A 26,194-nucleotide genomic window follows, 5' to 3' on the forward strand; every position below is an offset into this window, starting at 1 on the left:
AGCCCAGCTCCTGAAAAACAACCCCACACCATAATCCCCCCTCCACCAAACTTTACACTTGGCACAATGCAGTCTGACAAGTATCGTTCTCCTGGCAACTGCCAAACCCAGACTTGTCCATCAGATTGCCAGATGGAGAAGCGCGATTCGTCACTCCAAAGAACGCGTCTCCACTTCTCTAGAGTCCAGTGGCAGCGTGCTTTACACCACTGCATCTGATGCTTTGGATTGCACTTGGTGATGTATGGCTTGGATGCAGCTGCTCGGCCATGGAAACCCATTCCATGAAGCTCTCTGCTGAAGCACTGTTCTTGAGCTAATCTGAAGGCCACATGAAGTTTGAAGGTCTGTAGCGATTGACTCTGCAGAAAGTTGGCGACCTCTTGGCACTATGCACCTCAGCATCCGCTGACCCCGCTCCGTCAGTTTACGTGGCCTACCACTTCGTGGCTGAGTTGCTGTCGTTCCCACACACTTCCACTTTCTTATAATACAGCTGACAGTTGACTGTGGAATATTTAGGAGCAAGGAAATGACACGACTGGATTTGTTGCACAGGTGGCATCCTATCACAGTTCCACGCTGGAATTCACTGAGCTCCTGAGAGCGACCCATTCTTTCACAAATGTTTGTAAAAGCAGTCTGCATGCCTAGTGCTTGATTTTATACAACTGTGGCCATGGAAGTGATTGGAACACCTGATTCTGATTGTTTGGATGGGTGAGCGAATGCTTTTGGCAATATAGTGTATGTGCCACCCCTTTGCCACCCTATTAATTTTTCTCTAAATCCGCCCCTGGTGTTATCCTCAGAGAGAAACATGTTAGTGCTTTTTTTTCGTGTGTAAAACAGACTTTCCTCACATAGACCTTAATTAGTGGTCTGCTATCTTCTATGCAGTGGTCTGCTGGGGAGCGGGGAGCACTGAAAGGGACAGAAAGAGACTAAACAGGCTGGTCAGGAGGGCCAGTTCTGTCCTGGACTGTTCCCTGGACTCCATAGAGGAGGTGGGTGAGAGGAGGATGTTGGCAAAGCTCACATCCATCATGGACAATCCCTCTCACCCACTGCATGACACTGTGGGGTCTTTAAGCAGCTCCTTCAGCAGCAGACTGAGGCATCCACCCTGCAAGAAGGAGCGCTATCACAGGTCCTTCATTCCATCTGCTATAAGACTTTACAACATCAGCATCACTGGCTAATGTTAACATAAACTGGACTTTATCATATCATCCTAAACCTTGGTTAAATCTGCACAATTCCTTGCACTGCTGGCATTTTCTGCACTTTCACATTTATTCCACAAGCCACTTTTTGCTGATGTCATTTATTTATAGTTAGTAATGCTCTATTTATTCATTTCTCATCCTTCATTCTTGTATATATTGTATATATTATTGTTATTTTAATTATTATCTTTACTGTATATTGCTGCCTTTACTGTACATTGCTGCTGTAACATGGAAAATTTCCCCTGACATGGGGAGTAATAAAGGATTATCTTATCGTATCTTATCTGATCTTAGCTCTTGACCTAAAGGCCTGTCCCCCAAAGCCATTCAGTTGGATCCCAGATATGGTATGGCTAAACTTGGTGGAACTCACCAAATTGCCACTGTTCGCTAACATGATAGACCAGGTGAGCTTAAGTTCTGTGATTCATCCATCTGAATTCTCTAATAATTTGTACTCATGCATTGTTATTACTGACATGGTGTCTCAAAATGGGAAACACTGGAAAGCCTGGCTCAGTCTTGATGCACCGGAGGAAGGTGTCATTCCAGATGGATACAACTCTCTTGATGTCTTTCATAAACTTTTGTTGATAAGGTTAGATCCCTCTGATGGGATGTTGATTATGTGTTCGAATAGCCCATATGACATAATACAATAATCTCATTAGCTTTTCCTTGCACAAGTCTTGGTGCCCTGACCGTACTTTGTCCCAGGCCATAAAGTATGTTGGGGATGCTATGGGCATGAGGTTTGCTGAGCCTGTCATCTTAAACCTTCACAGCACATGGGCAGAAAGTGACCCTCGCACCCCTTTAATCTGCTTCCTCTATATGGGCTCAAATCTCACTGAGCAAATTGAAGCCCTAGCTAAGAAACTTCAACTTGGTAACCTTGGTTCCCTATTGGACTTGCAACTTTTAATGTCTTGTCTTAACTCTGTAGATGTCGTGTCATGATGTCCTTACATTGTTTTGTCTAATAGAATGCAGATCAGTATCCATGGGACAAGGACAAGAGGGTCATGCAAGGAAGCTTGTTCAGACATCAATGACACAGGTGTTTATATAAGTTAATGACACAGGAGGTTGCACAAATTTATGGTTTTATAGGGGAGTGCATTGCATTGATATGTTTATTCAAGAGCATGTTCCTTAAATTTGAGAGGATGATTTATTGTTTTTACATTCACATAGTGTATTGCTTTCCTTCAAATAGTTCCTGTTTGTGTGTAGATTTGCCTGCTCCTGCTCAAAACATTTGTGGTGGTAACTGCTAGAGAAGGTGGCGGTGGGAGGGCAAGCATGTACATGTGATGATTTTTTAAAATGATATGGTTTTCAAGGTGCCCTACTTCAAATATCTTAATTGCCAATTACTTTATGACCAATAAATTGACTTACATTGAAAGAAACATGCACTTAAATTGACTCTTAAATGAAAATATAAATATGCCACCATATTTTAAATGTTTTTTAGTAGATTATTTCTTTTGATGTATAGTCTCTGTGTTATAGGGAGGTTGGGTCCTTCTGCAAAATTGTCATCTGGGCTTGGAGTTTATGGATGAGCTTCTAGAAACTATTATAACTGCAGAGGCCATTCATGATACTTTCCGAGTGTGGATCACCACAGAACCACACAATCAATTTCCTATCACGCTCCTACAGGTGAGACTTTGCTATGCTTCTATGTACAACAAAGTGTTGAAAACATATTAATCCATCTATTGCATTGCATCCTGACCCAACCTGTATAATTTCTGCACTTTTTTTTTTTTAACATAATATCTGCAAGCTTACAACTATTGTCTCTCACCTCTTTACCTCTAGTGCTCCACTAAGTTTACCAACGATCCTCCCCAGGGAGTACGAGCTGTATTGAAATGAACATTTGCAGGAATTTCACAGAACCAGTTAGAAGTTTGCAACCTGCCCTCATGGAAGCCTATATATATATATATATATATGATCTATAAAAGTAAAATTCAGCGATAATTCCCAGAATTAAGTAGAAATAGTAAATATATGGATGGCGAATGGTGGCTCGGTTGTTAGCACCGGCGCCTCACAGCTAGAAGATTCTCGGTTCGCCTCTGCACCTGCTCTGCCGGAGCACCTGTGGGCTCTCAATGGGTGCTCCGGCTTCCTCCTACAGTCCAAAAACATGTCGAGGTTAATTGGTGATTCTAAATTGTCCATAGGTGTGAATATGAGTGTGCTTGTTTGTCTCTGTGTGTAGCCCTGTGATAGACACTTTCCTGTTTGGTGGTAAATTTTAATCTAATTAAATATACAGAAGTTAGAAGTTGCCAAGCATCTCTACAAGAGTACAAGAGGGACAGTTTATTTATAGTATCGCAGTTAAACTCTTTTTCATTTGCACATTTTAAATGGTTTGACAAGAAACGCCATATGTTTACAAAAGAGTCTCCTCTGACTGAAACACCATTCCTCAAGGCACAAACACGCTTTACGATACTGAAAGCAGTGGTAGGCTTTTCCCTAAAATACATAAGCATTTCATTTCTCTAAAAATGAGTAAATCTGTAAGTACATCATTGTGATATGAATAACTGATAACCTAAGAGCTGACAAATGAGTTTGTTTGCAAAGTAGCCCTCAATGATTGAGTCCTCAGTGGCAAAGTGTGCTTATTCGTTCAGAACGGTATCTTTGAGATTAAGCAACTTAGTCATCACAAATTCGGCATATGTTCATGACTTTTTCTTTCCAAGACAGTTCGCAATCAGTGTTTTCTATAGTATTATTTGATTCTCACTAACTTGATTTTTCTTGATGTAATCTTTTTTTTGTTGTTGCTACCATTTTAAGGAACGACGCAAATTTGGACCATTGGGTTGGAACATACCTTATGAGTTCGACTCTGCTGATTTCACTGCAAGTGTTGAGTTTGTTGAAAAACACTTGATGATCGTGGCTCCAGAATGGTTAGGATCCAGCAAGAGTGGTGTAAAATTTTCATCGTACCTGACTTGCAGTTTGTATTTTTTTTCCCCCAGGACGTGTCATGGGTGACTGCGCGATGCATGCTGGCTGAGGTGCAGTATGGAGGAAGGGTTACAGATGACTATGACAAACACCTGTTGAAGTGTTTCACTCAAGCCTATTATATATAGGCTTGAGTGAGAAGTATATGCCTATTTTGTTATTATTTCTGTTACACCTTGAATAATTGTGTTTATTTATTACAAAACAACTTGTGATTGGATGCTTTTCATTGCAGGTGTGGTTCAGCAAAAAGATGTTTGACTCATCATTTTGCTTTTATACGGGCTACAAAACTCCTGTGTGCAAGACGGTGGAAGAGTACATGAAATGCATTGAGAGCTTGCCCATTGTGGATTCTCCCCAAGCATTGGGGCTGCATCCTAACGCTGATATTACGTAAGGAGAGACTGTGGTCATTATGAAGCATTTCATTTGGTTATGAAATACATGCTGTTCTTATACTGATATTATTGCTAACACTGAGTTTCTGCTTTGTATTGAATGTTGATTAGGTATCAAACAAACACATCAGCTGAAGTGTTAGAAATAATCACAGATATTCAGCCCAAAGAAAGTGGAGGAGGATCAGGAGTGACTCGGGAGTCCGTTGTTTACAGTATGGCAGAAGACATGCTGGAGAAACTGCCCCCTAATTATGTGCCACATGAGGTCAGTTTGTTTGATCATCATGATCTGAGTCACCGATGTTTGCATCAGCCAAAATCTAAATTCTGTCACTTTGACGATTTAAAGGTCAAAGCCAGGCTGTTGAAGATGGGGCCTCTGAATCCAATGAACGTCCTCCTATGTCAGGAGGTGGATTGAATGCAAAGAGTTATCAGTTTGGTGCGCACTAGTCTAACTGACCTGAAGTTGGCCATTGATGGCACTATCATAATGAGCAAGGTCAGATTACTGATCCATCCCATCACTCACACCAACACGTTTACAAAATTGATAGATTGATTTTGAATTAAACTGCAAAAAAACTTACAATTTTGCAATATTGATCAAACTATCTTACAAAATATGATTTCCATGAGATGCTGTCAAACTGGTGCTCTGGACAATATTTTTGATGCCCGTGTGCCAAACTTGCGGAGGAAAATCTTCTGGGAGTCTTCCACACTGGGTTTTTGGTTCACTGAGCTGCTTGAGAGAAACAAACAGTTTTACAGTTGGGTGTTTGAAGGAAGACCCAAAACCTTTTGGATGACGGGCTTCTTTAACCCACAGGGTGAGTTGCAGGTTTTTGTAGAATAAGGCATTTTAGACTATTTACACTGTTACACTCCAACAAAGGAAACACACACTGGACTGGAAGGATTAACAGTTAAACCTGCAATGTGGAACTTCCCCTTCTGGCAGAAAGAGTAATTACACAAATGCTGTTGACACTTTCTTATAATTTACACTCACTGACCAATTTATTAGGTACACCTTGCTAGTTAAAGGTTGGACCACCTTTTACCTTCAGAACTGCATTAATTCTTGGTGGCATACTATCAACAATGTGTTCAGCAAGGCAGGAAGTATCCATGCTTTCATGTCGTTTATGCCAAATTCTGACTCTGCCATCTGAAATTGAGACTCATCAGACCAGGCAACATTTTTCCAATTTTCTGTTGTCCAATTTTGGTGAGCCTGTGTGAACTGTAGCCACAGTTTCCTGTTCTTAGCTGACACTAGTGGCATCCGGTGTGGTTTCCTGCTTCTGTAGCCATCTTCTTCAACTCTGGATGTGTTGTCCTTTCTATCATTTCCAACCAGTCTGCCCATTCTCCTCTGACCTCTCACATCAACAAGGCATTTTCATCCACACAACTGCTTCTCACTGGATATTTTCTCTTTTTCGGACCATTCTCTACAAACCCTAGAGATGGTTGTGTATGAAAATCCCAGTAGACCAGCAGTTTCTGAAATACTCAGACCAGCCTGTGTGGCACCACCGACCATGCCACATTCATCCATCCATCCATTATTTATACCACTTAATCCTCATTAGGGTCACAGGGGGCTGGAGCCTATCTCAGCTGACTTGGGGTGAAGGCAGGGGACACCTGAACAGGTCGCCAGTCTGTCGCAGGGCTAAATATAGAGACAAACAATCACACTGGCATTCACACCTGGGGGCAATTTAGAATAATCAGTTAACCTCAGCATATTTTTGGATTGTGGGAGGAAGCTGGAGTACCCGGAGAAAACCCACACATGCCCTTCCCGGGACCTTTCTTCACGGAGTTTGCATGCTCTCCCTTTGCATGTCCCAGGAAGGCCAGGACGCGAACCAGGGATCTTGTAGCTGCAAGGCAGAAGTGCTAACCACTACACCGCCCATGCCATGTTCAAAGTTACTTAAATCCCCTTTCTTCCCCATTATGATGCTCAGTTCGAACTTCAGCAAGTTGTCTTGACAATGTCTACAACAACAAAATCATTTCTTGTACACTTCCTTCGTTTTCCATACCATAGGCTCTACAATACTTATAGTCACAGTAGCTCACTCAGTCTCTATTACTATGGTTGCTTCCCTTTTCAGTTGTGGCAAACCAGTCATTGCTGCCATCAGACTGCAAGTGCAGGAATGTTGCCAGTGACACTATGTTTAAAATTCAGACTCCTGTATACTGTAAAACACAGAGATTCAACTGGCACTGATAGACTCAGTTAGTATTGTTTGGAATTACTTGGCAAGGGCTTGAATATAACAGACTTTCATTTATATGTACAAATATCACACTCCAGCTTAAAGTAAGACAATATAACCCCAGTAGACTCATCTCAATTGATGTAGGTGTGTGGAGCTTTGCCGATTGTCAGGGATGAAATGTGCTAAAATACCTCCAGGAGATGTCACCCCTTATCTCATTTCGCTGTGTACATCCTCGATTCCTTTCCTTGACTTCTCTCCTCACATCCTAAGCCCTCCCATCAGATATTCGAGCAGAGGATGGAAGGAGATGTGAAGAGAGAGGAGTCGAGGGAGCATATTTTGAACAAAATGAGACATCCACATCCAATTTGAAGAAAACATCATAAATATTTGAAGTGAAGTATAAAATAGTCGTGTCACACAGAATAGTACTATACAAATAAAGAGTGACATATATTCATATTGAGCAATAGGTATAATGCATGCACACATTTATTCGTCCTGCTGGCAACATGGCTTTTATATTCCAGCTTTATGTCACACCTTATTTATGTTACGGGTGTGGAAAAGACTTCAAGACGTCATCAAGGATGCAGTGAGGATACACCGGTGCATTCTCGCTCATAGCTTCTGCAGGAGGCTTCCTCGATTCTCTATCCTCAATATGCCTTTTAGGAACTGAGACATGCTTTGTTGTGATTCACCAAGATTGATTGCTGGGACACTGGCTGGAAGACCAAGAATCGAGGAGGCTGAAATTCATGAAATGAGATGAACCTACAGAGAAGACATACCTGTGCATCCTCGATCCTCAGTTGTCTCTCCTCGATATTCGTTTCCAAAACTGAGATGATGCACCAAGAACGATTTCTGGGATATGGGCCGAGGAGTTGAGGAGGCTGCAATTAGTGACGTGAGATGAGCCTACTTGGGGGTAAACTGCATCAGACTTATGCTAATACATTTTCCACATGGATGTTTTCAGGGCTTTTAACAGCTATGAGACAAGAAGTAACTAGAGCAAACAAAGGCTGGGCTCTGGACACAGTCCACTAAACAACAAAGTTCTGAAGCAGACACAGGAGGACATCACAGCCTCACCAACAGTGAGTCAAAAAGTAGTATTTTGTGTGAATGTGAGATAATGAAACAATTGATGTTTGTTCTTTAAGGAAGGCATGAAAATAATTCAGTATTTTTTAGAAAATAGATGTATTTTTCTGGACTGCCTTTCCTCAACAGGAGGGAGTTTATGTCCATGGTTTGTACCTTGATGGTGCTGGCTGGGACAGGAAGAACATCCATCTCATCGAATCCTCACCCAAAAAGCTGTTCACACCTTTGCCTGTCATCCACATGTTTGCTGTCAACTCCACTGATCCTGTGGATCCTAAGCTTTATCTCTGTCCTATTTACAAGAAACCAAGACGCACAGACCAGAATTACATCACAGCAGTGGTGTTACCTACTACTCAGTCGCCAGACCACTGGATCCTACAGGGGGTTGAACTGCTCTGTGACATCAAATAAAAGATAGCTGCATGTTTTTATTCATGTGCAATATTAATTAAAGGGAAAAAAAATATTTCTCTTAAATGACAAAGTTGTCTGAAATTTAAATACTATGAAAAATTTTATGCTATGCTGGTATGATGGATGGTCTTCCACCTCAGTGGTATAAGGTTATGACGACTCCTTTTTCTCTTTCTTCCATTTAGTTTAATGTGATTGTAATTCGTTTGTTGTCCATAGCTTACCATTGAGTTCTCACATCAAGTAAACAATACTAGAGGTAATGATATGATATTTGAGAGTATGAAACATTTTAAATTTGAATCCATTTGCATATATTTTCCACTGAGGTAATTAAAACATACGTGTTGTCTATGTCAAGATGTGTACATCCTTTCTTATAAATCACATCCAAAGTATTCATCCTACACTTAGAATCGGTATATTCAGTGCATTTTATATCGTATAGATGGCATATTTAATAATTTAGTAACTTTCTGCAAAGAGTGAAAGGTCTTTACACCTCAAAACTGTAGGACATTGCACAGGTTAAGATAACAGTATTAAGACAAAGGGTTAATACATCTCAGTGTGAACAGATAACATCTGCTGAGGACACAGCATGTTTGCGATGTCTCCCCGTCAGTCCCAGTGGAAAGAGGTCTCTTCTTTAATTGTGCTGCTGTTCGTGAAATGAGTGAGAGGTATTTTCTTGCACTTAATTCGTATACATAACCAGAAGCAAGAAGGCCCAAACACCTCAGAAGATGAAACCAACCACTAGACCACTTTCCCCCACTCTCATAACATTACTGAAATCCAGATAATTACTGTTGGAGAGAGTCCAAGAGAGGGGTGTTTTTTATTATTTTACACAATGACACAAGACATTTTTTTAATACTCTATTAAATTACTTAGGATTTGTACTGCATCTCATTTTAATTCAGCATTTGGGTGAGCTCTCTTTTTTTTAAGTGTACAAACCAATGCATTATTCACTTTGTCCCTAAGGATTTCAATTGGGAAGATTGGCTAATCTTATCAATTGTATGTTGCTAAAATGTTAGGATCAGCTCAATTTAAGTTGACTAGAGACTGTTTTTCAGTTAGATTTGAGTATAACTTCAATAGGTAATTGTCAAGAGGAGAACACAACAATGCAGCAGTACCATGTAATGGCATGAACAGTTAATTTCAGAAAAAATACCATTAAAAATGGTTTAGTAAAATCTGTAATGGTTATTACAGGTTATGACATCTACAGTAGTCTCATTTGAGTGACATACACATCTCACGTTCAAACTACAATAAAATACAAGCTCATGAATCCCTACAACTTCTATAACCACATGGCACGAGATATTGACATGAGACTGTGAAAATCTGCTTAGAGAGAAAAGAAAACTGCAGCTGCTTTCAACAAATAACAGATTTATGTGATAAAAGCAAGACACCATTATTGTATGGAGCAATCTGCATTTTTGGCAAACAATTTGAAAACTCAAACAACAGCTATAGTGCTTTTTTAAAGAGTTTTTATATGCTCTTCTTGCAAACATAAGAAGGTAGAGAGGAAATCAGTCAAACCAGTTGACTGTCTTCAGCGTCAGTCAGTGCAGTGAATGGCAAATGAATCCATTAGCATGTGTGCCGGTGCATGTCATGCACATGTGTGTAAAGGCAGGGAGGGAGTGCTGTTTGAGTGATGTGCCCTTTTTCTAAAAGTGAACACTGAGGCGAAGACTAGCAACTGGCGCCAGCCATCAAATCCCCCTACCCTCTGAGTGATCCGCAATTATGTCAAGAGGGGAAAATGGTGTCCCTTTGAAAAGTGTTCTTAATCAAACCCTATTAATTCCGCTCCTTTCCCTTATTATTTCCACCATGGACCACGTCCTGCTAGTCAGCCTGTTAACTAGAGCCTGGGCCCCAGAGAAGGCCATGCTTGGCCAAGCAAAATAACATCATAATGTGAGTAATTAATTGCTAGTTCTGAATGCATTTTGAGCATATTGTGGGTGTTGCCACATTAAGTCTTTGTGACAAAGGTGGGGTGAAAGACAGTTATGACTAAATATAGCATGCTCAGACGCTTTTCACCATATTCTTTCTTTTAATTTATTATTGCAAGCTATTGAGATACAAGTCATATATTTAACAATTGATGTCACTACAAAACTAAAGACTTGCAGTTACTAGCAAGACAAAGAGAAATAACTTTTTAAGCACTTGTCATATACTAAGTAATTATTTTCATAGTGCTGAGGGCCTTATATATTTACTAATTATGTTATGTTGTGGTATGGTCTACTAGTGGAAAACAGGTAATATGTAAAGTTTTCGTCTCTAGATGACTAAAAGGTTTTTCTACTCCGTTATTGTCTGAACACGTCCTTAACAGTTTGAGCAGTAGCAGTGCATTAAACACTGTAAAAAAAAAAAAAAAAAACTGGGACAGGACAGTATATCTTTGCCCTGTTGAAATGGTGTTTTTTTTTCTTTGCATCAGATGATCTCTGCCTATCCATTCTTCATTTATAAATTACTGGACCTGAGCTGCTTTATTATCCAAGATTTCCAGAGCACAAACTTCAAATCTACTTCTTGACTGAAGTTGTGAAACTTCTCACAGATGTATCAGATTGGTGTAAACTGAAAAAAAAGCTCATTGTGTTAATTTTTAAAGTGTAGTAGGTAAAGAGTATAGGTTGTCTACCAACTTATACAATGTTGCAAAGAGCTTGGAAGCAAAATAGACCTCTGTGCAATCCTCCCTCCCAAAATAAACTGGGCCAGCTAAGCCACACAGGCTACTGGAGGGCAATTACAGCTTGAGCCCTTGTGGCCTCATAGCCTTGCAGGCAGGGCCCCTGACACCCCAGGTTGGGCCTGATGGAGTGGAGCTTCATCTGCCTAACGGCCTGGCAAAGCTCCACAGGCCTGGACGAACACAACAGGCCTCCATCAGGCCAGCTCTCTCTGTCACAGCTTACATGGCCTATTGTACACCAGCACTCATTAACAGCACAAAGTCATGTTGGTGGCTCACTAATGGATGTGTGGAAAGAAAAACAAGATCCACAATCAAAGTGCTTCTGCAGTACTGCTCCGTAACTTTATTCTTTGTTTTTCACATGGAAAATGAAAGCCACATTCTAAAACCTTAAAAAGACTAGAAATTAGTACATAATTATATTAAAACTGATGGGGAAAAAAGTGTTTCTTCTAGTAAAATTAAATGTTAATTCTTATTTCTTTGGCTTTTTCATCCACTGTAGACAGCAGGGATTATCACAATGAGCAACAAAACTTGTGAAAGTGATAGTATAGGTGCTGCCATTTTTAGAGACCATCATATATAATGTTTTGCCAGATAAAATCACCATCAGACATTGCCAGTGTAATAAATTTTACCTTTAGATATGTATTCACAACATCAACTTAATGACAGTGGTTTTGACAAATAGAGGAAACAATGAGTGTGATGCTTTGTAAGTTTCTGGTCACTTGATCCATGACATGAGATGTACTTACAGCCACAGAAAGAAGTATGAAAGAAGAAATACGATTTCCTTTGCAAGCCCAGCACCTTTCTGCATTAATTTAATGCACACACAGCAAATGCACATAGAGAATAAAACACACACCCCATATCACAATGACCTTATGCCTCTGAGCAGTGTCATCTTCTTGTGGACCAACAGTTACATCAAGAGATAAGAGAGGCTGCCAGCAAACGCTGACTTTCTCACCTTAAATCCACCTGACTTAAGTGAATATTTTGTCAACAATGCAACAAGGAGCATGCTTTACCAGTAAAGATGAAGATTAAGACAGTGTATAAAAAAGAACAAGATTCATATGTAGTACTGAAGCAGTAACTTGGAAATATTACAAATTTGCAAGTTTTAGGGGAGGGGCAAAGTTAATCGGGTCTTGAAAGGGTTTTTCAGGACCATCTGAGGGCATTCTGTCTATGGCTGAGAATCTGGGGTTAATCGCTTTAAACGCAGTAATTAGGTGTTAAGAGGTATGCTTGTCTGTTTAAATTAGCCTCCAAGTCAGATTATGCTCTGTGACTTCCGATAACATCCCCCATTAGAACTAAGTGTTCTTCAAAAGGCCATTTTAATTGCTTAAATATAAACTCTTACATTCCCTTTAAACTTAAATCAGTTAACTTTGAGTGGAAAAGTTGTTTTAAATACACATTTTTACTCACTTTATAGCAAAAACCAAATAGCTGAAAACATATTTTTAAAAATGCTGGGCAATATTCCCCTACATAACACAGTAAAATTTAAAAAGACACAACCCAACCAAACAGACATATGGAAAACCTTCTTGGAAAAAAACATAAAGATTTATTTATTTGTACTAAAACAGTGGTGTTCTAAAGACCTAGATACCAACACCTCAAAGTGTAGTACATTGGTCAGTAATCCTCATAAAAATGTTATTACTTCAAGGGAACTAGGAACATCTGTTACATCTGGGTACCTGTAGACAATCTGTGCCACACAAAAAGGAATCAGAACACAGTTAAGACAGCAAACTTGTATAAATTTGTTGAAGTGTGTCGTCAAGTAATACAAAAACACTGCTACTTCTGACAACATGGCTCTACGTAGCCTCTCTATGTTGTATTGCAGTTTGTCAGTACTGTCTAAAATTTATCTGAGATGTACAAAATTAATGCTGACGAGAAAATCCCTTGTACGAGTGAGTCAGCACTTCTGTTGATCGTTCTCCTCAGGGCTAAAAAACAGTTTGTTAAAAATTAAATGCAGTTTAAAGAGTTCTGAGAGTTCCGTATTAGTGATAAAATACCTTTCAGATTTCTTTGGTGTCATGCATCCTCTTCATCGCTACATGAATCAAACAATGTAAAAGCAGTTTGTAAACATTCATAAGAGCAGCTCAAAAATCCACCCACATTCACATGTGCTGCCAGGTTTTATCCATTGACTGAATGTGCTCTTTGGCCTTCATCCTGAGTGCTGCAATGCTGGAGCTCCTGTCATCCTCCATTGGGTATTTATCATTGAAGCTGGGTGGACACTGGTAGGGAGGTGGGCCCATAGGCTGCATACCTTGAATCATGCCTGGTGGGGTGTTGAGGAAACTGTGGCTTGGATAGGCAGGCTGCAGGCCCTGTGGTGAACCCATGAACCCCGGAATGGTGTGCATGGGTGTGGCACTGGAGATGGGCGAGGTCAGCCAGGGATCAAGTGGCATTGGGTTGGCCACCTGCCCCACACTAGTAGGCATTGGGGGACGGTTGAAGGACAGCATGGGGGAATCTTGGAGCTTCATGGTGCTAGTGTCCATCTTTTCTTGACGTCTCCACTTTGCTCTTCGATTCTGGAACCAAACCTAAACAGACAGAAATGGCTTACAATAACATTGTGAAGTGACATGGAAACACTGAGATATGTGTTATCAGAAAAACATATCTGGGAATATAAATACAGTATTTTAAGGTGAAACCACAATGTGGTGCAACATTGGTTTCATGCTTGCAGTTAAAATGTATCTCTTTAAAATGGACTGATGTGTTTGCAGCTAGTTGAAAATAAAAGGCATTATAAAATGCCTAAATTTGGCACTTGGATGTGAATATGCAGTCATGTGAAAAAATAATGAAAATTGTTGGCTTTTTAAAATATTTGGATGAGAAAACATATTATCCTCTTTAAAACAATGTCTATTATTACTATACATAGGGTGATATTCTCAAACAAGTGATGCATAAAATCAACACATACTGTATAGTCATTCTCATAACTGTAAAAAAAAAAAGTTACACCAACGAAAATAAAGGCATTTATGAAAGTAAATCCAATCCAAGAACAAACCCTATATTGCAAAAAGAACCCCAAAATTTTCCTCACAATCGTTGTTTTCATAGTGCTGCATCCATAATCACAGAGATTGTACAAAGTTGACCTGTGTGGAAAGCATGCAAAGAAAATGTCTTTCCTGTCCAAAAAGAACCTCAGTGCAAAACTACACTGTGCCAGTGAACACATATACGTTTTGGAAACATGTGCTCTGGACAAACACAGATAGAGTTTTGGGGTCATGATGAAAGTAGACATGTTTGGTGCAGATCAAAGACAGCTTTTCAGGAGAACAACCTCATGCCAACTATGAAGCATTGTGGTGGAAACGTTATGGCTTGGAGTTGCTTCACAGCCTCAGGGACTGGGACATTTGCAATCATTTATTCAACTGTGAAATCAAAATCATATTAAAGGGTGCTTGAAAATAATGTGAGGACATCTGTCAGATGTTAAACACTTAGAGGAAGTTAAGATTTTAATACATTTAAAATGTTGTGGGGGAATTTGAAGTGAGCAGTGCATGCAAGAAAAACCCCACCCCAAACATTCTGCAACAAATGGAATTTTGTATGGAAAAACTGGTCAAAAAATTTATCAAGCTGATGTCAGAGACTAATGGATAATTATGCAAAACACGTACAAGAAGTTATGTCTGCTAAAGGGGATAGTTCTAGTTTTTGAGGCCACAGAAGAAAGACAAAGCTTATTTACTTGTGGTTGTGTTTACATATATCACCCTTAGCTGTTGGCACAAGTATAAAGAGGATCCAAAGTTTGCTCTTCCAGATAAATCAAATAAGTCACCAATTTTCATGGGATCTGCTTACTTTCACACAACTGTATTTCATAGTGCTTACCTGAACTCGAACCTCAGGCAGATTGACCTTCATTGCCAACTCCTCACGACTGTAGACATCTGGATAGTGTGATTTCTCGAAGGCTCGCTCCAGCTCATGGAGCTGATAGGTGGTGAATGTGGTCCGGTTCCTTCTGTGTTTCTTTTTAGTGTGCTCCTCCTCCTTAACCATCTCTGGAGAGCCCTCAGCAACATCCCCGTCTTTCCGCAAGTTGCTCATTTCTCCATCACATTTGTCACCAGAGAAAAGGTCTGATTCTAAAATCAAGGACGTGATACATACAGTGAAAGTCTTTTTTTTATTACTCAGATATCTCTAATAAATTATCAAAACAGGTGTCATCAACCATTTGTGTTGTTTCCATGTTGTGGAAACAATAACATTTGGTGTAGCTGCTTTTCTTGATATGGTTGTAAAAGCCAAAAAAAAAAAAGAAAGCTGATATCACCATTTGACTGTTATGCTGTGCTAAGGATTACAATAATTTATACTTACATTCAAATAGTTAATAGGGACAGACAAAGAGGTGCAGAGGGAAAGGGCATATTTGGGTGACATAGGGCAACAGAATTGTGTCATTTAACACCTTCTCAAAGAAAAATTTTGAAACAGTCAATCACTCCAGTAGGTCATCCTTAGAGAGGGTAAACACCTTGACAAATCTTATCTGACTGAGAAAAGTCAAGGATGTCAGGACAGAGCAAGGAAGAGTGAAAATAGCAAATAAGGATCTTAATTAACACCACAAAGGCACATTTTTCAGCTAAGGAGTCCATTACTTATGGGAAATCAGACTTGTATTTTACACTAGGTCCCACTTAAAAGTCAAGTCAAATTCTGAAATATTCACCGGTTTGTTCAGTTGTATCAGCCAGTCTCTTGAAATTGATGCCTCAAAGTCCTGTTTGGGTTTGCAAGGACAACTTGATTGATATTTATCCATACACTATAACTCAAGCATTTCTCAGAGTAGTGATTTAGAAAGTAAAATCGTATGTGTTTTTATGGACCAACTGCCCAAACAGGCAATCACTCCCTACCATGTCACCCTAATGTAGTCAGAAATGAAGTTACTAGTATTAGCAATGTCGAACATTCAACAACATGCTCCTGTTTCACAGTGTGTTAAATATTGTGTCTTATTTTATTCGTTCTATAGAAACATTTCTGAGGAATACTAGTAAAGCTTTCCTTCCTACAATTTGGGACAAAACACGCCACGTGAGGAATCTTCATCTATGTACAATTGTTGATTTTTTTTTTTTTTAAAGTAACACACAGGCTTATCAAAAAGTGAAATCTTTATTCCTCCTCTCATAATGAAACAACTTAATGACTGGTGAGCCAGTCTTTGCCTTTAAGGGTTTGTGAACCCCGGGGGTTTGACAGTTCCAAATGACATCACGTCTTTCACTGAATTCTTCCCTTGTAGTAATCCCTTAGTAACAGATGCTACCAGTTAAACCTGCAAGTCCCTGAGTCTCTTCCTCCTCTAATCTAACAAGGGACTTTAGGTGGCTTTTGTAAAAGCCAGGTAAACAGTTGTAGTCCGGATTGTGTTTTCCAAGTAAAAGATGTAGAGCCAGTGAGCCGTGTGAGTGATGCACCAAAGCTCATTAGTCATACCAAATAGTTTCAGACAATATGGTGAACAGATCATTGCTTTTTAATAATGATGCCATGCAGCAGAGGTGTGATTGTACTGAGGATAGACCAGGAGGAGGGAATAAGTGGGATGATGCTTTTTTGTACTCATGAAACATGTTTTTCACATCAACATTCCAGATTATTTTATTGTTGTTGACTGTAATAAGGCAAATTCTATATTAAACTCAAGAATCTGGGTAATGCTTTGAGTTGGTCAGAGGCCACTGTTAAGCATAGAACTCACTGCATGCCTTTAGCACGTAAATGTTCTTGTAAGTTGCAGGCATCAAAGAGATTTCTGCACTGGACAGAACGGAGAGGAGGGCAACTCAAGAACGCGTGACAGTGGACTGTGAAAGCAGAGCTGAAGACCTCCATCCATAGCTGGAGTAGCATTTAGAAAGACAGAGGTGGAGGTCATTTGTCGCTGCTCTATGTGCTGACCAGCATGCTGGGCATTTACTACGGAAGTAATGTAAGTGTGCAGAGTCCAAAAAATTCAAAAAATAAACCTTTGCTTAAAATCGAAATTGAATTGCAGATCTTGCCGATAGATGTTTTAAAAAATTATCTAATTTTCCCTCAGTGCTCATACAATACATGCAACACTTTAAAGTGGTTGTTGGAACAATTAAGCTGTGGCAGCAAATGCCAGCGAAGAACAGAAGCTGTGGTCAGCTGGGATTATTTGCAATGGATCCCAATAACCTTCCACAATTATTGATTAGACCTTCTCTGCCGTAACTCATCTGCTGCCTTTTTTGTCTACTGCTTTTCACATATACTGCAGCTACGTCAAGCAGCATGTCAGTAGGTTCCTAACATTTAAACCTTTGCGTCTTATTATCAAAACTGAACTGAAATGTGTCAAACAACAGCCTTCTTCACTGATTAATAGTATGGGCCAGCAAAAGACTAGTTTAACAGTATTCTAACCTCTTATTTCCAATCAGTGGACAGATACTTGCACAAGACTGCTATGTGGATTGAATCAGGACATTCTAAAGTTTAAAAAAAATGTGAGTCTGAATGGACCTATGGCAAGAAGAACACAAGTGTAGAAGATTGCATTAATCTGGGTTCCCTCCAAGTAAGAATGAATGCATAACAGCCAGGCTCTGGCACAAAAAAACCTGGATGGAACTGTAACCATCATTCAGCATTTATTGGTGGTTCCACCTGTGTTTGACAAGTTAGAAGAAAAATAGGGAGCCTTGTGACATTGAAGTGTATTTAAGATGAAGTACACAACATTTAACATTTCCATTCGAAGTAACGGGGCATTGTACATATAGATCAAATGAAATTTAGAACAAGAATACACCAAATCTATGTGAAGTATGCTTTCTATCATTTTAAAATAGTTTCAAGGGATATTTATTGTGAAACTCCAGAGTTATCGGTTTAGTTTGGAGACTCATGAGCAAATGTAACATTATCTTGGACGCTAAAAGCATGTTGTTGATAATTCATCTATCTTTTGCTGGATTTTGTGTTTCTGTGGTTGGACTATAAATGTGAATCTAGTTGCATGAAGTGCTATATTATCAGATATACCGATAGTCTATTCTCTCTATAGAATATAAATGAACTTAAATACAAGACTGCGGTTTGATGTACCTTGGCAGTTGTCACAGCGGCTGATACTGCTGTCACATCTCATTTTGCAAATAAGCTATTCTAATTTGCAAAATAGAAATAACTTGCTTCACATCCCAGTCATTTCAGACAACTAAGAAACTAAGCATGGCAGCTGCTGCAGATAGGCAACATTGAAGAACTTTGTTGAAAGCGGCTGCTGCAAAACTGTGAGGAGTATCATGTTTTAAGCTGGAGAGACTCTGACAACCTCAGTACAGGTTTAATTCCACTTGTTGCTCAATTCAAGACAAAATCCTCTGAACTCATTATAATAAGAGAGAAAATGTATTGAAGGTTTGTGCCTGGTAAAAGATTATTTTCTCAGAAGACTCACCTTGGTAGGAGGAGTGCTGGGAGCCATCACCCAGTTCTGGAAGGTGCCCGTAGTGGTTTGATGAGGCCTGCTTGTCAGGGTCCTGTGGGTTGGCGCCATTGGTTTTCTGGCTGTCATCACCTCCTACCGAATGGAGTAATGGGTCCTGGTCTTTAGTGAATCCCAGTATGACATCAATACTGTGGACTCTGCCTCCACTGCTTGACCCAGCTCCTTTTGCCATATCATAGTTGTCCAGACAACTATCATCCACTATTCCAAGGGTATCCATTGACAAATGCATCCGAGCCTTTGGACAGACTTTCACTCTTCTTTTCCAGAAAAAAAACTAAAAGCCACCAAGTGAAACCAGGTAAAGTAGTTTTTGTGCAGAGCTGCTGTATCGCTTCACATGCGATGGAAAAGATTCATGTGAAGTGTTAGGACTTTATCCTTCAAGGTACACTTCAGTGCGGCTGAAGATATCGTCTCCACAAATGCAGTACAAACTCACATCTTTGTCTGCAAAGGATAAGGCAAAAGAACAAAAGACAACACATTGAGTAAACTGTCGCACTTATATTTGACAGTTACTTTAATAGTTACTTTGTTATTCTTTATAAACTGTTTTACATGTAAGAATTGTAGGGGAAATAAGATGTGCTAAGATGATATCTATATTAATATGCATGTCTCTTGGTTTAGCTAAGCAAGATAAAATACTTCAAACAATGAGAATTAATATCTCTAATTTTATTTCAGTTGCAATATCATGTGTGATGTGAATCACGTGTTGTTGACTACATGCAGTCCTTTTTCTATGAAAAGAAATTAAAGGAAATATTCATATTAGTAAAGAATCCTTGCTGTAGATGTTTTTTATTAGTTAATATGTTTAATCTCATTCTCTTTCAAGATATCATTTTAAGACATTTATTTGTTTAAAGTTTTACTTAGATATGCAGCTAATTTAGTTTAAAATCTGCACCTAATTTGTTTTAAAATAGATGACATAATTGATAGAATGCACGGTGAGGAAGTATATAAAGTAGTCTTACCTTGGTTCAGGTTCCTGACACCAGCTATGCTACGCACATGATGTCTCTGTAGTCCGTAAGTAGACAAATGACACCAACGATGTCTACTGTAGGCACTTGTTACTCCGACTTAAGTCTTTGAAATCCCCTGCAAACAACTGAGCAAAGTACGTACTGCCAGAGTCCTGTACAACAGGAACATGTAATGTCTTCCTATCTCCTGACAAAATTCTCCTTAACCACACAAGACACCAAAGCTGGTGGGGGAATGGTAGTAAAACCAAAGGCTTTAAGAGGTTTATTAATTGGAATCCTTCCCCTTTAAGAATGACTGACAGTTGTTTTCTGGTCAAGTAATTGCTCCAAATGTGTCCTGCATTCAGACCACAGAGGGAGGCCATTGCTAATGAAGCCTCAACAAAACTTTCTTTCAAAAAATCTATTGTCTAAAAGATAATGGCTTGTACCGAGAGTTTTCACTAATCCCTTCATTATAGACAATGTAAGGGTGAAAAGACACAGAGACGGACTTTTTACTTGAATGACTGCACACTGTATAGACGTGTATTTATAAAATAGTTTTGTTCAAGTAAGCTCTTAATTCTTGCACAGTTGCTTTTTTAATAGCAGACTTTAAAACACAGTGAATTATTTGTGGTTCAAAGCAAATTTGGTTGCTTTTTTTTGGAGGAATTGAATAAACATCGTATCCTTCAAATACACAATATAATGGTTTCATACTTAACAAAAAAATAACTAATTATACGGTTGCTTTAAATAGAACACAAAACTGGGAAGCAATAATAGTAACTGTTTGATGTTTGATGCTGCATTTTTCTTGTTTATGAAGTCAAAAAAAGCAACAGGGTAAAGTACAAGCCTACTGAATCAAAGTAAAGCACTCCTCCATTTAACCTAATTAATTCAAACATACACAACTGGTGAGCAAGACAAGTGTTGAACACAATCTATACCATTCCTTTACAGTGTCTCAGTTTAGTCAAATAAATACACAATAAATACAGGCAGTTAGACAATTGTGTTGCTCGGCTTCTGATGGTAGAATTGGGTTGGGGGCGTCAAGGGTGTTACATCTTGCAGCCAGCAAGTTTCTCCTTTGCCAGCTGGCACAAATAAAGCTGCTACAGCTACAGTAGGTGTTGCAGAGATCAATCCTCTCCCTAATTAGCCTAAAGACTTCACTAGAGATTTCCTCTGACCTCACTCCTCCTACTTGAAGATATATTAGGAGTTCTTCGCACATCACACACAAAACCCAACATAAAAAAAATGGCACAGAAAATAATTTTTAACAGTAAGTTGTCAGTATTTAATGATTGAAAGCAAATGTTTCAAAAATGCAAATTGTTTTGGAAGACAAACTTGATATAAATGTCATAAGCTAAGCAACAGCAAGGGCATGCAGGAATTTGTATTATTTATTGTAAAAAATATTATGTTGTTGTCCTTTTAACTCTTCCACCCTTCAGGGGAAAGTATGCCTGTATTTAAACACAGTGTGTGTCTTTGATGGTTTCATTGAATTCAATTTAATTTAATTTAGACTTACAGTTTTCAAGTATTTATTATTTCATTAGACTCTTCATAAGACAGGAAACCATCTTTTTCATAAATTTTTCTTTAGATGCTCTTCTTTGACTTGTTCCTGGAGTGCATTTTATCAATAACCAGTGCAAGATCTGCATAATATAATGTGGACTAAATGTGGAATGAAATGCTTTTGAAATGCCTTCTGACATACACTAAAGAATGTAGCAAAGGATACACCATTATCAAGGAATCAGTGGGATTTTTAAGCAGCTGAGGAATTCTAAAAGCTAACAGGTTTAAGGCCATCTGGCAACATTGGACGACACTGGCAATGCTGTCTATGAACAGAATGACTGCAGGTTAAGTGGCTTTGGCTGACTGCCTTTCTTGGTGGTCATGGTTGTTTTCCTGGAAAGGAGAGACTGAAAAGCCCATTACTTTTGCCTGTGTAATGAAATAAAGAACTTAAAGATGCCCCCTGGCCAGGATTTTCTGTGAAGTGGGCAACTACCATATGGTGACTAAAAGGAAAGTCAGGCCTATGAGGTGTTGCAGTACCTCCTTTCTCTAACTTTTGATATATGCGAGCTTATAAACAGCAAAGATAGTTAATTCTAGTTCTAGTTCTGTTGTCAAATATATTCAATTCATATATTTGTATTCAATATATTTATATTCCATATATTCAGTGTTCAATGCATCAGCCCTGGCTGGCAGAGACCTCTCAGTCCTCTCTGTCTTGTAACATCTTTTTCCAGTTCTGTAATTTGAAATTGCACACTTTTTAATACTCTTGCACTCTTGGGCACTATTTGCACTATAAAACACTTATATATACTGTATCTGTATTTATGGTGGTGGGAATTGCATTCTTTCTGCTGTAGCAAACAAATTTCTTCAGAAAATTAATTTGTAAAATATTTCTACTGTATATCTCATTTGGTAAAGTATTGAATGGAGCATTATCTGTCCTAGTAAGCTGAGGACATGAGACAGTGAATGATAATGATTATTAGTCTCATTAATTAATAATGTGCTTGTGGCGATTCATTGCTGGTAAAATCCTGTGGCGTGTCTGATGAAAGTGGATACTATCACATTCTAAATGCTTTTGAAAACAATAGTTAGCACTGAAACAGTTTATGGTTGCATTATATCTTATATGCGATTTGCACTTTGGTCACCTTTGAGTGTTGTAAAGTTGTAAAGTGCTCTATAAATAAATCTTGATTGATTGATTGATTGATTGATTGATTGATTGATTGATTGATTGATTGATTGATTGATTGATTGATTGATTGATTGATTGATTGATTGATTGATTGATTGATTGATTGATTATAGCAAACTTCAATTAGTTGATCTCTTATTATTTTCTTATTTTGAGATGTAGTATCAGGGAAAGTACAGCTGTCATTAGTAATATCAAAGCTGGCTTGGTTTCATGTTAATGTTGTAGTGAGCCTGCATGTACAATACATGCAGGGACCTTAAAATGATGCTCACCCTGTACGTGGAGTTTAGTTTAATAAGAATTATTAGAATTTTAAACCTGTTTGCCAAGTCAAAATGTTTGCAGGACATCAACTTGGAAATGCTATTGTCACAATTGAAAGATAATGTTTAATCCATTCTCAGATCTCATCATTTCATCACATTAATATATTAAAGCTGTCCCTCTTTGCTTGTTTCCCCATTATCCTAATTGAGTACAAATTGGTTAAGAGGGCGCAGCACAGCTATCAAGCGCCTTAGTTTTATCAGATGACAATTTAAGTCCCTGAGATCCTATTAGGAAGAAAGCAGCTAATGTTTAAAGGCGCTGTGTCAGCTTACAAGGGGAAAGGGGGATGGTGAGCAGCAGGGGGATGACAGGGAGACGATGGAAAGGGAGGGTAAAATGCCTAAAGACTACTCACGTGATCAGCTGGAGCTGAAATGGTAAGAAAAAGCTGACTTGGGCACATCTTGTTCAGCCATGGATGTGCAAGTTCATGGTTCACTTTAGAATAGTTTCAAGGACTTGACTTACAGTTTTTCTCATTCGCTTTGGTACATTTCTCAGATCAGAATTGAAATTGTCAAAACTACTTGTTCAATCTTCACATCATTGTGTCACTTGTGCACATCAAAAAAGCAGTTTCTCATTTCTTTGAACAAGTTTCAAATGCTTTGATACATCCTTGCAAATGATTATGTACAATGTTCTGCTGTTTCCTACATTATCAATTGCTTATGTCCTGTTCATTAAAATATATTATAATGGGTCTCTGTTTAATAGTCTCCTCCCCCACAACATTTAGGCATTAGTTCATTGTATAAGTCTTTACATGCAAAATGGTTGAACAAGTTGTCATAATATGTCAAGGATATTTCTATACATTTCCATTAGACTTTTTTCCCTAAATCTGTCCTGAATTGGTAAATTGCTCCCAGGTGAATTGAATTTCTCTACGAAGGGAAATGTGTGAAAGGTTAGAATTTTCTAAAATCGCTCAAAGACGCAAGAGAAGATATTCATGATGTGGATGAGAACTTGTGGCACAACAGACAGGAACATCAGGAGGTGTAGGAAGACTGCAGCATTGCATTTACACTTTTCCCTAAGGAGATTGTCCTATGTTCACATTTCTGTTTTCTTGTTTTTTGTTTTTTTTTCTTTGTGCTATGCAGCGCTGTTTTACTTTCTATATCGCAATGACGTGGTCTGTCAACAAATTACAATACAAAAAGTAAAAGCGTAAAGGTGAATCATGTCCAGTCTCTTCAAATCAATCTCCCACATACACTAAGGTGTAACTTAGAATTTACAATAACTGTCATCAAAACTTTAGCCATAGTTTACATCAGAACATCCCTCCAGAGTACACAGTTATAATGACAACATAATGAAGCAATTTGACTGTCTTATCCATACACAATGACACAAAGACTTGTCATTCTGATGCCACTGATATGTTCAGATATTTACTTTTGAGAGATGAACTAAGGATTTTGAGCAAGAGACTGGCTTTTGCAGGTAATCCATGGTGTTTTGCTGTTTGTACAAATTGTTTTGAGAAATGAGCTTACTTTTGCTAATGTTGAGGATGATTCGAGAAATGTACCAAAGCTACTGAGAAAACCTGTAATGTGCTCAATAGATACAAGCAACTCAGAATTCCTTATGCTACTTCATCAACTGATGCAGCTGAAGTCTAGAAGGAAGAATTAATCTTTGTAGGAATCAGGTACTTGTCTGTTAATCTTTTAGTTTGTCATACAAGTCATAGAGTTTACACAACCTCTGCTCATCCAGATTAAGACGTTCCAATTGTTAAAGCTTTCTTCACTTAAAGTCTAATTTAACGTCTTTATCGTCTTAACAAGCTGAGTGATTGTCACAAAAAGGATTACATGTTACTACTTCAGAGACTGTTAGTTCTGTCCTATATAATCTTAAATATGTTAAGCATCCACTGATTTTGCTCCATGCACATCCAACTCATGGCACATTAAAGGTGGAGTATGTGACTGTAAGATAGATAGATAGATAGATAGATAGATAGATAGATAGACAGACAGACAGACAGACAGACAGACAGACAGACAGACAGACAGACAGACAGACAGATAGATAGATAGACGGACGGACGGATAGACGGATGTGCACCTTTGTGCTCATACACATGACAGGGACAAAGGATTTTTTTAAGTATCTGAATATTCTAACTTACCAAATATAAATTATTCTTCTTTTAAGAGTTTGTAATGTCAAAGAAGCTGTCAAAGATGCTGTACTCTTCTGGTTTTCAGGCATCATTTCAAGAAAGTGGCATTACTCCAAAGTCCTTTGTAACTCATTACATTTTGTAAATACCACATAGTTCAGTTAATCTAACTAATGTCTTTCACCAGTCAAAAACTGGACGCCACAAAACTTCCTCCAGCTAAATGAAGATAAACTAGAAATAATCTCCAAAATACATATCCACTCTGCAGAATAGTCTTACCTTCCCATCCACGAATCTCAAACCACTCATGAGAAATCAAAATATATTTTGGGAAAAGTAGTCGCTAGTCATTAGTGTTGTCCATTTATGGTTTCCACAGTTAAGGAGCATTTCAAAGATCAACTACTTCCTCACCTTCACTGACCTTCCAGAATGTTATATATATTAAGCAAAAAAGAAAACCTATTTTACACTTAGAGTTCATTCAAAATGCAGCTGCCAGAATCTGCCGTAACAAGAGGACAACAGCCATGCTTTAGCCGTCGTTCACACTTCACTGATTCCCACTCAGTTTTAGAATTCAAATTAACATTTTCCTGATAACAGTAAAAGAGCTTTTTTGCTAAATTGTTGCAGTTGTATGAGTAAAACCACATCTGAAAAGGACACAGTCAGTGACATCTTTTATAAACGTATTTTACTAATGTCTTTGTTTTTCTTTGGTCTCCAGTAGGTTTTATTAATTGTTGGGAGGTTTTGTTTTCTGTGTACTTTAGTAGCGTGTCTGTATTTTACGGGGTTGAACTGTTTTCTCTGAAATTCCCTATGTAACGCACTTTATAACACTGTTTTTTAAAAGTGCTTTATGGCAAAGGTACTATGATTGTTATCATTATTATTAATGTTTTTAACAGAGGCAACCAAAGTGTCAGTTGAATTAAGCATCATATGAATATTTCAACCATAAATAAAGTAAATGAATTCTTATAAGGGAAGGAACTTGAGAGCTGTGAGATAGAGAAGCTTCCATAGCCAAAGGACTTTGTTTCTGTAAAACGGGTAATATGAGAAAGAGGAACAATCAATATTGTTGCATAAAAATAATAATTCTAATAAATACAAGTTGAACTCTGACAGTCTAATAATACAGATCATGTGAAGACATTTTTGAAGGCCTGG

The 26,194-nt window shown here is 38.5% G+C and overlaps 1 protein-coding gene and 1 pseudogene across 1 annotated transcript; one reads left to right on the plus strand and one right to left on the minus strand.

Moving 5' to 3' along the window:
- Window positions 1–1,627: 1,627 nt before the first annotated feature.
- On the plus strand, window positions 1,628–8,427 carry LOC111565542 (dynein axonemal heavy chain 8-like; annotated as a pseudogene).
- Window positions 8,428–11,494: 3,067 nt separating this feature from the next.
- On the minus strand, window positions 11,495–20,011 carry rx2 (retinal homeobox gene 2). Its single transcript, XM_023265670.3, has 4 exons — window positions 19,773–20,011; window positions 18,736–19,236; window positions 15,114–15,370; window positions 11,495–13,786 (listed from the first exon to the last, which is right to left on the minus strand). The coding sequence occupies exons 2-4, from the start codon at window positions 19,016–19,018 to the stop codon at window positions 13,349–13,351; spliced, it is 978 nt and encodes a 325-aa protein (XP_023121438.2). The 5' UTR covers window positions 19,019–19,236; window positions 19,773–20,011; the 3' UTR covers window positions 11,495–13,348.
- Window positions 20,012–26,194: the final 6,183 nt, after the last annotated feature.

This window comes from Amphiprion ocellaris, chromosome 10 (genome assembly GCF_022539595.1).
Source record: "Amphiprion ocellaris isolate individual 3 ecotype Okinawa chromosome 10, ASM2253959v1, whole genome shotgun sequence".
In the NCBI taxonomy this organism is placed as follows: domain Eukaryota; kingdom Metazoa; phylum Chordata; class Actinopteri; family Pomacentridae; genus Amphiprion; species Amphiprion ocellaris.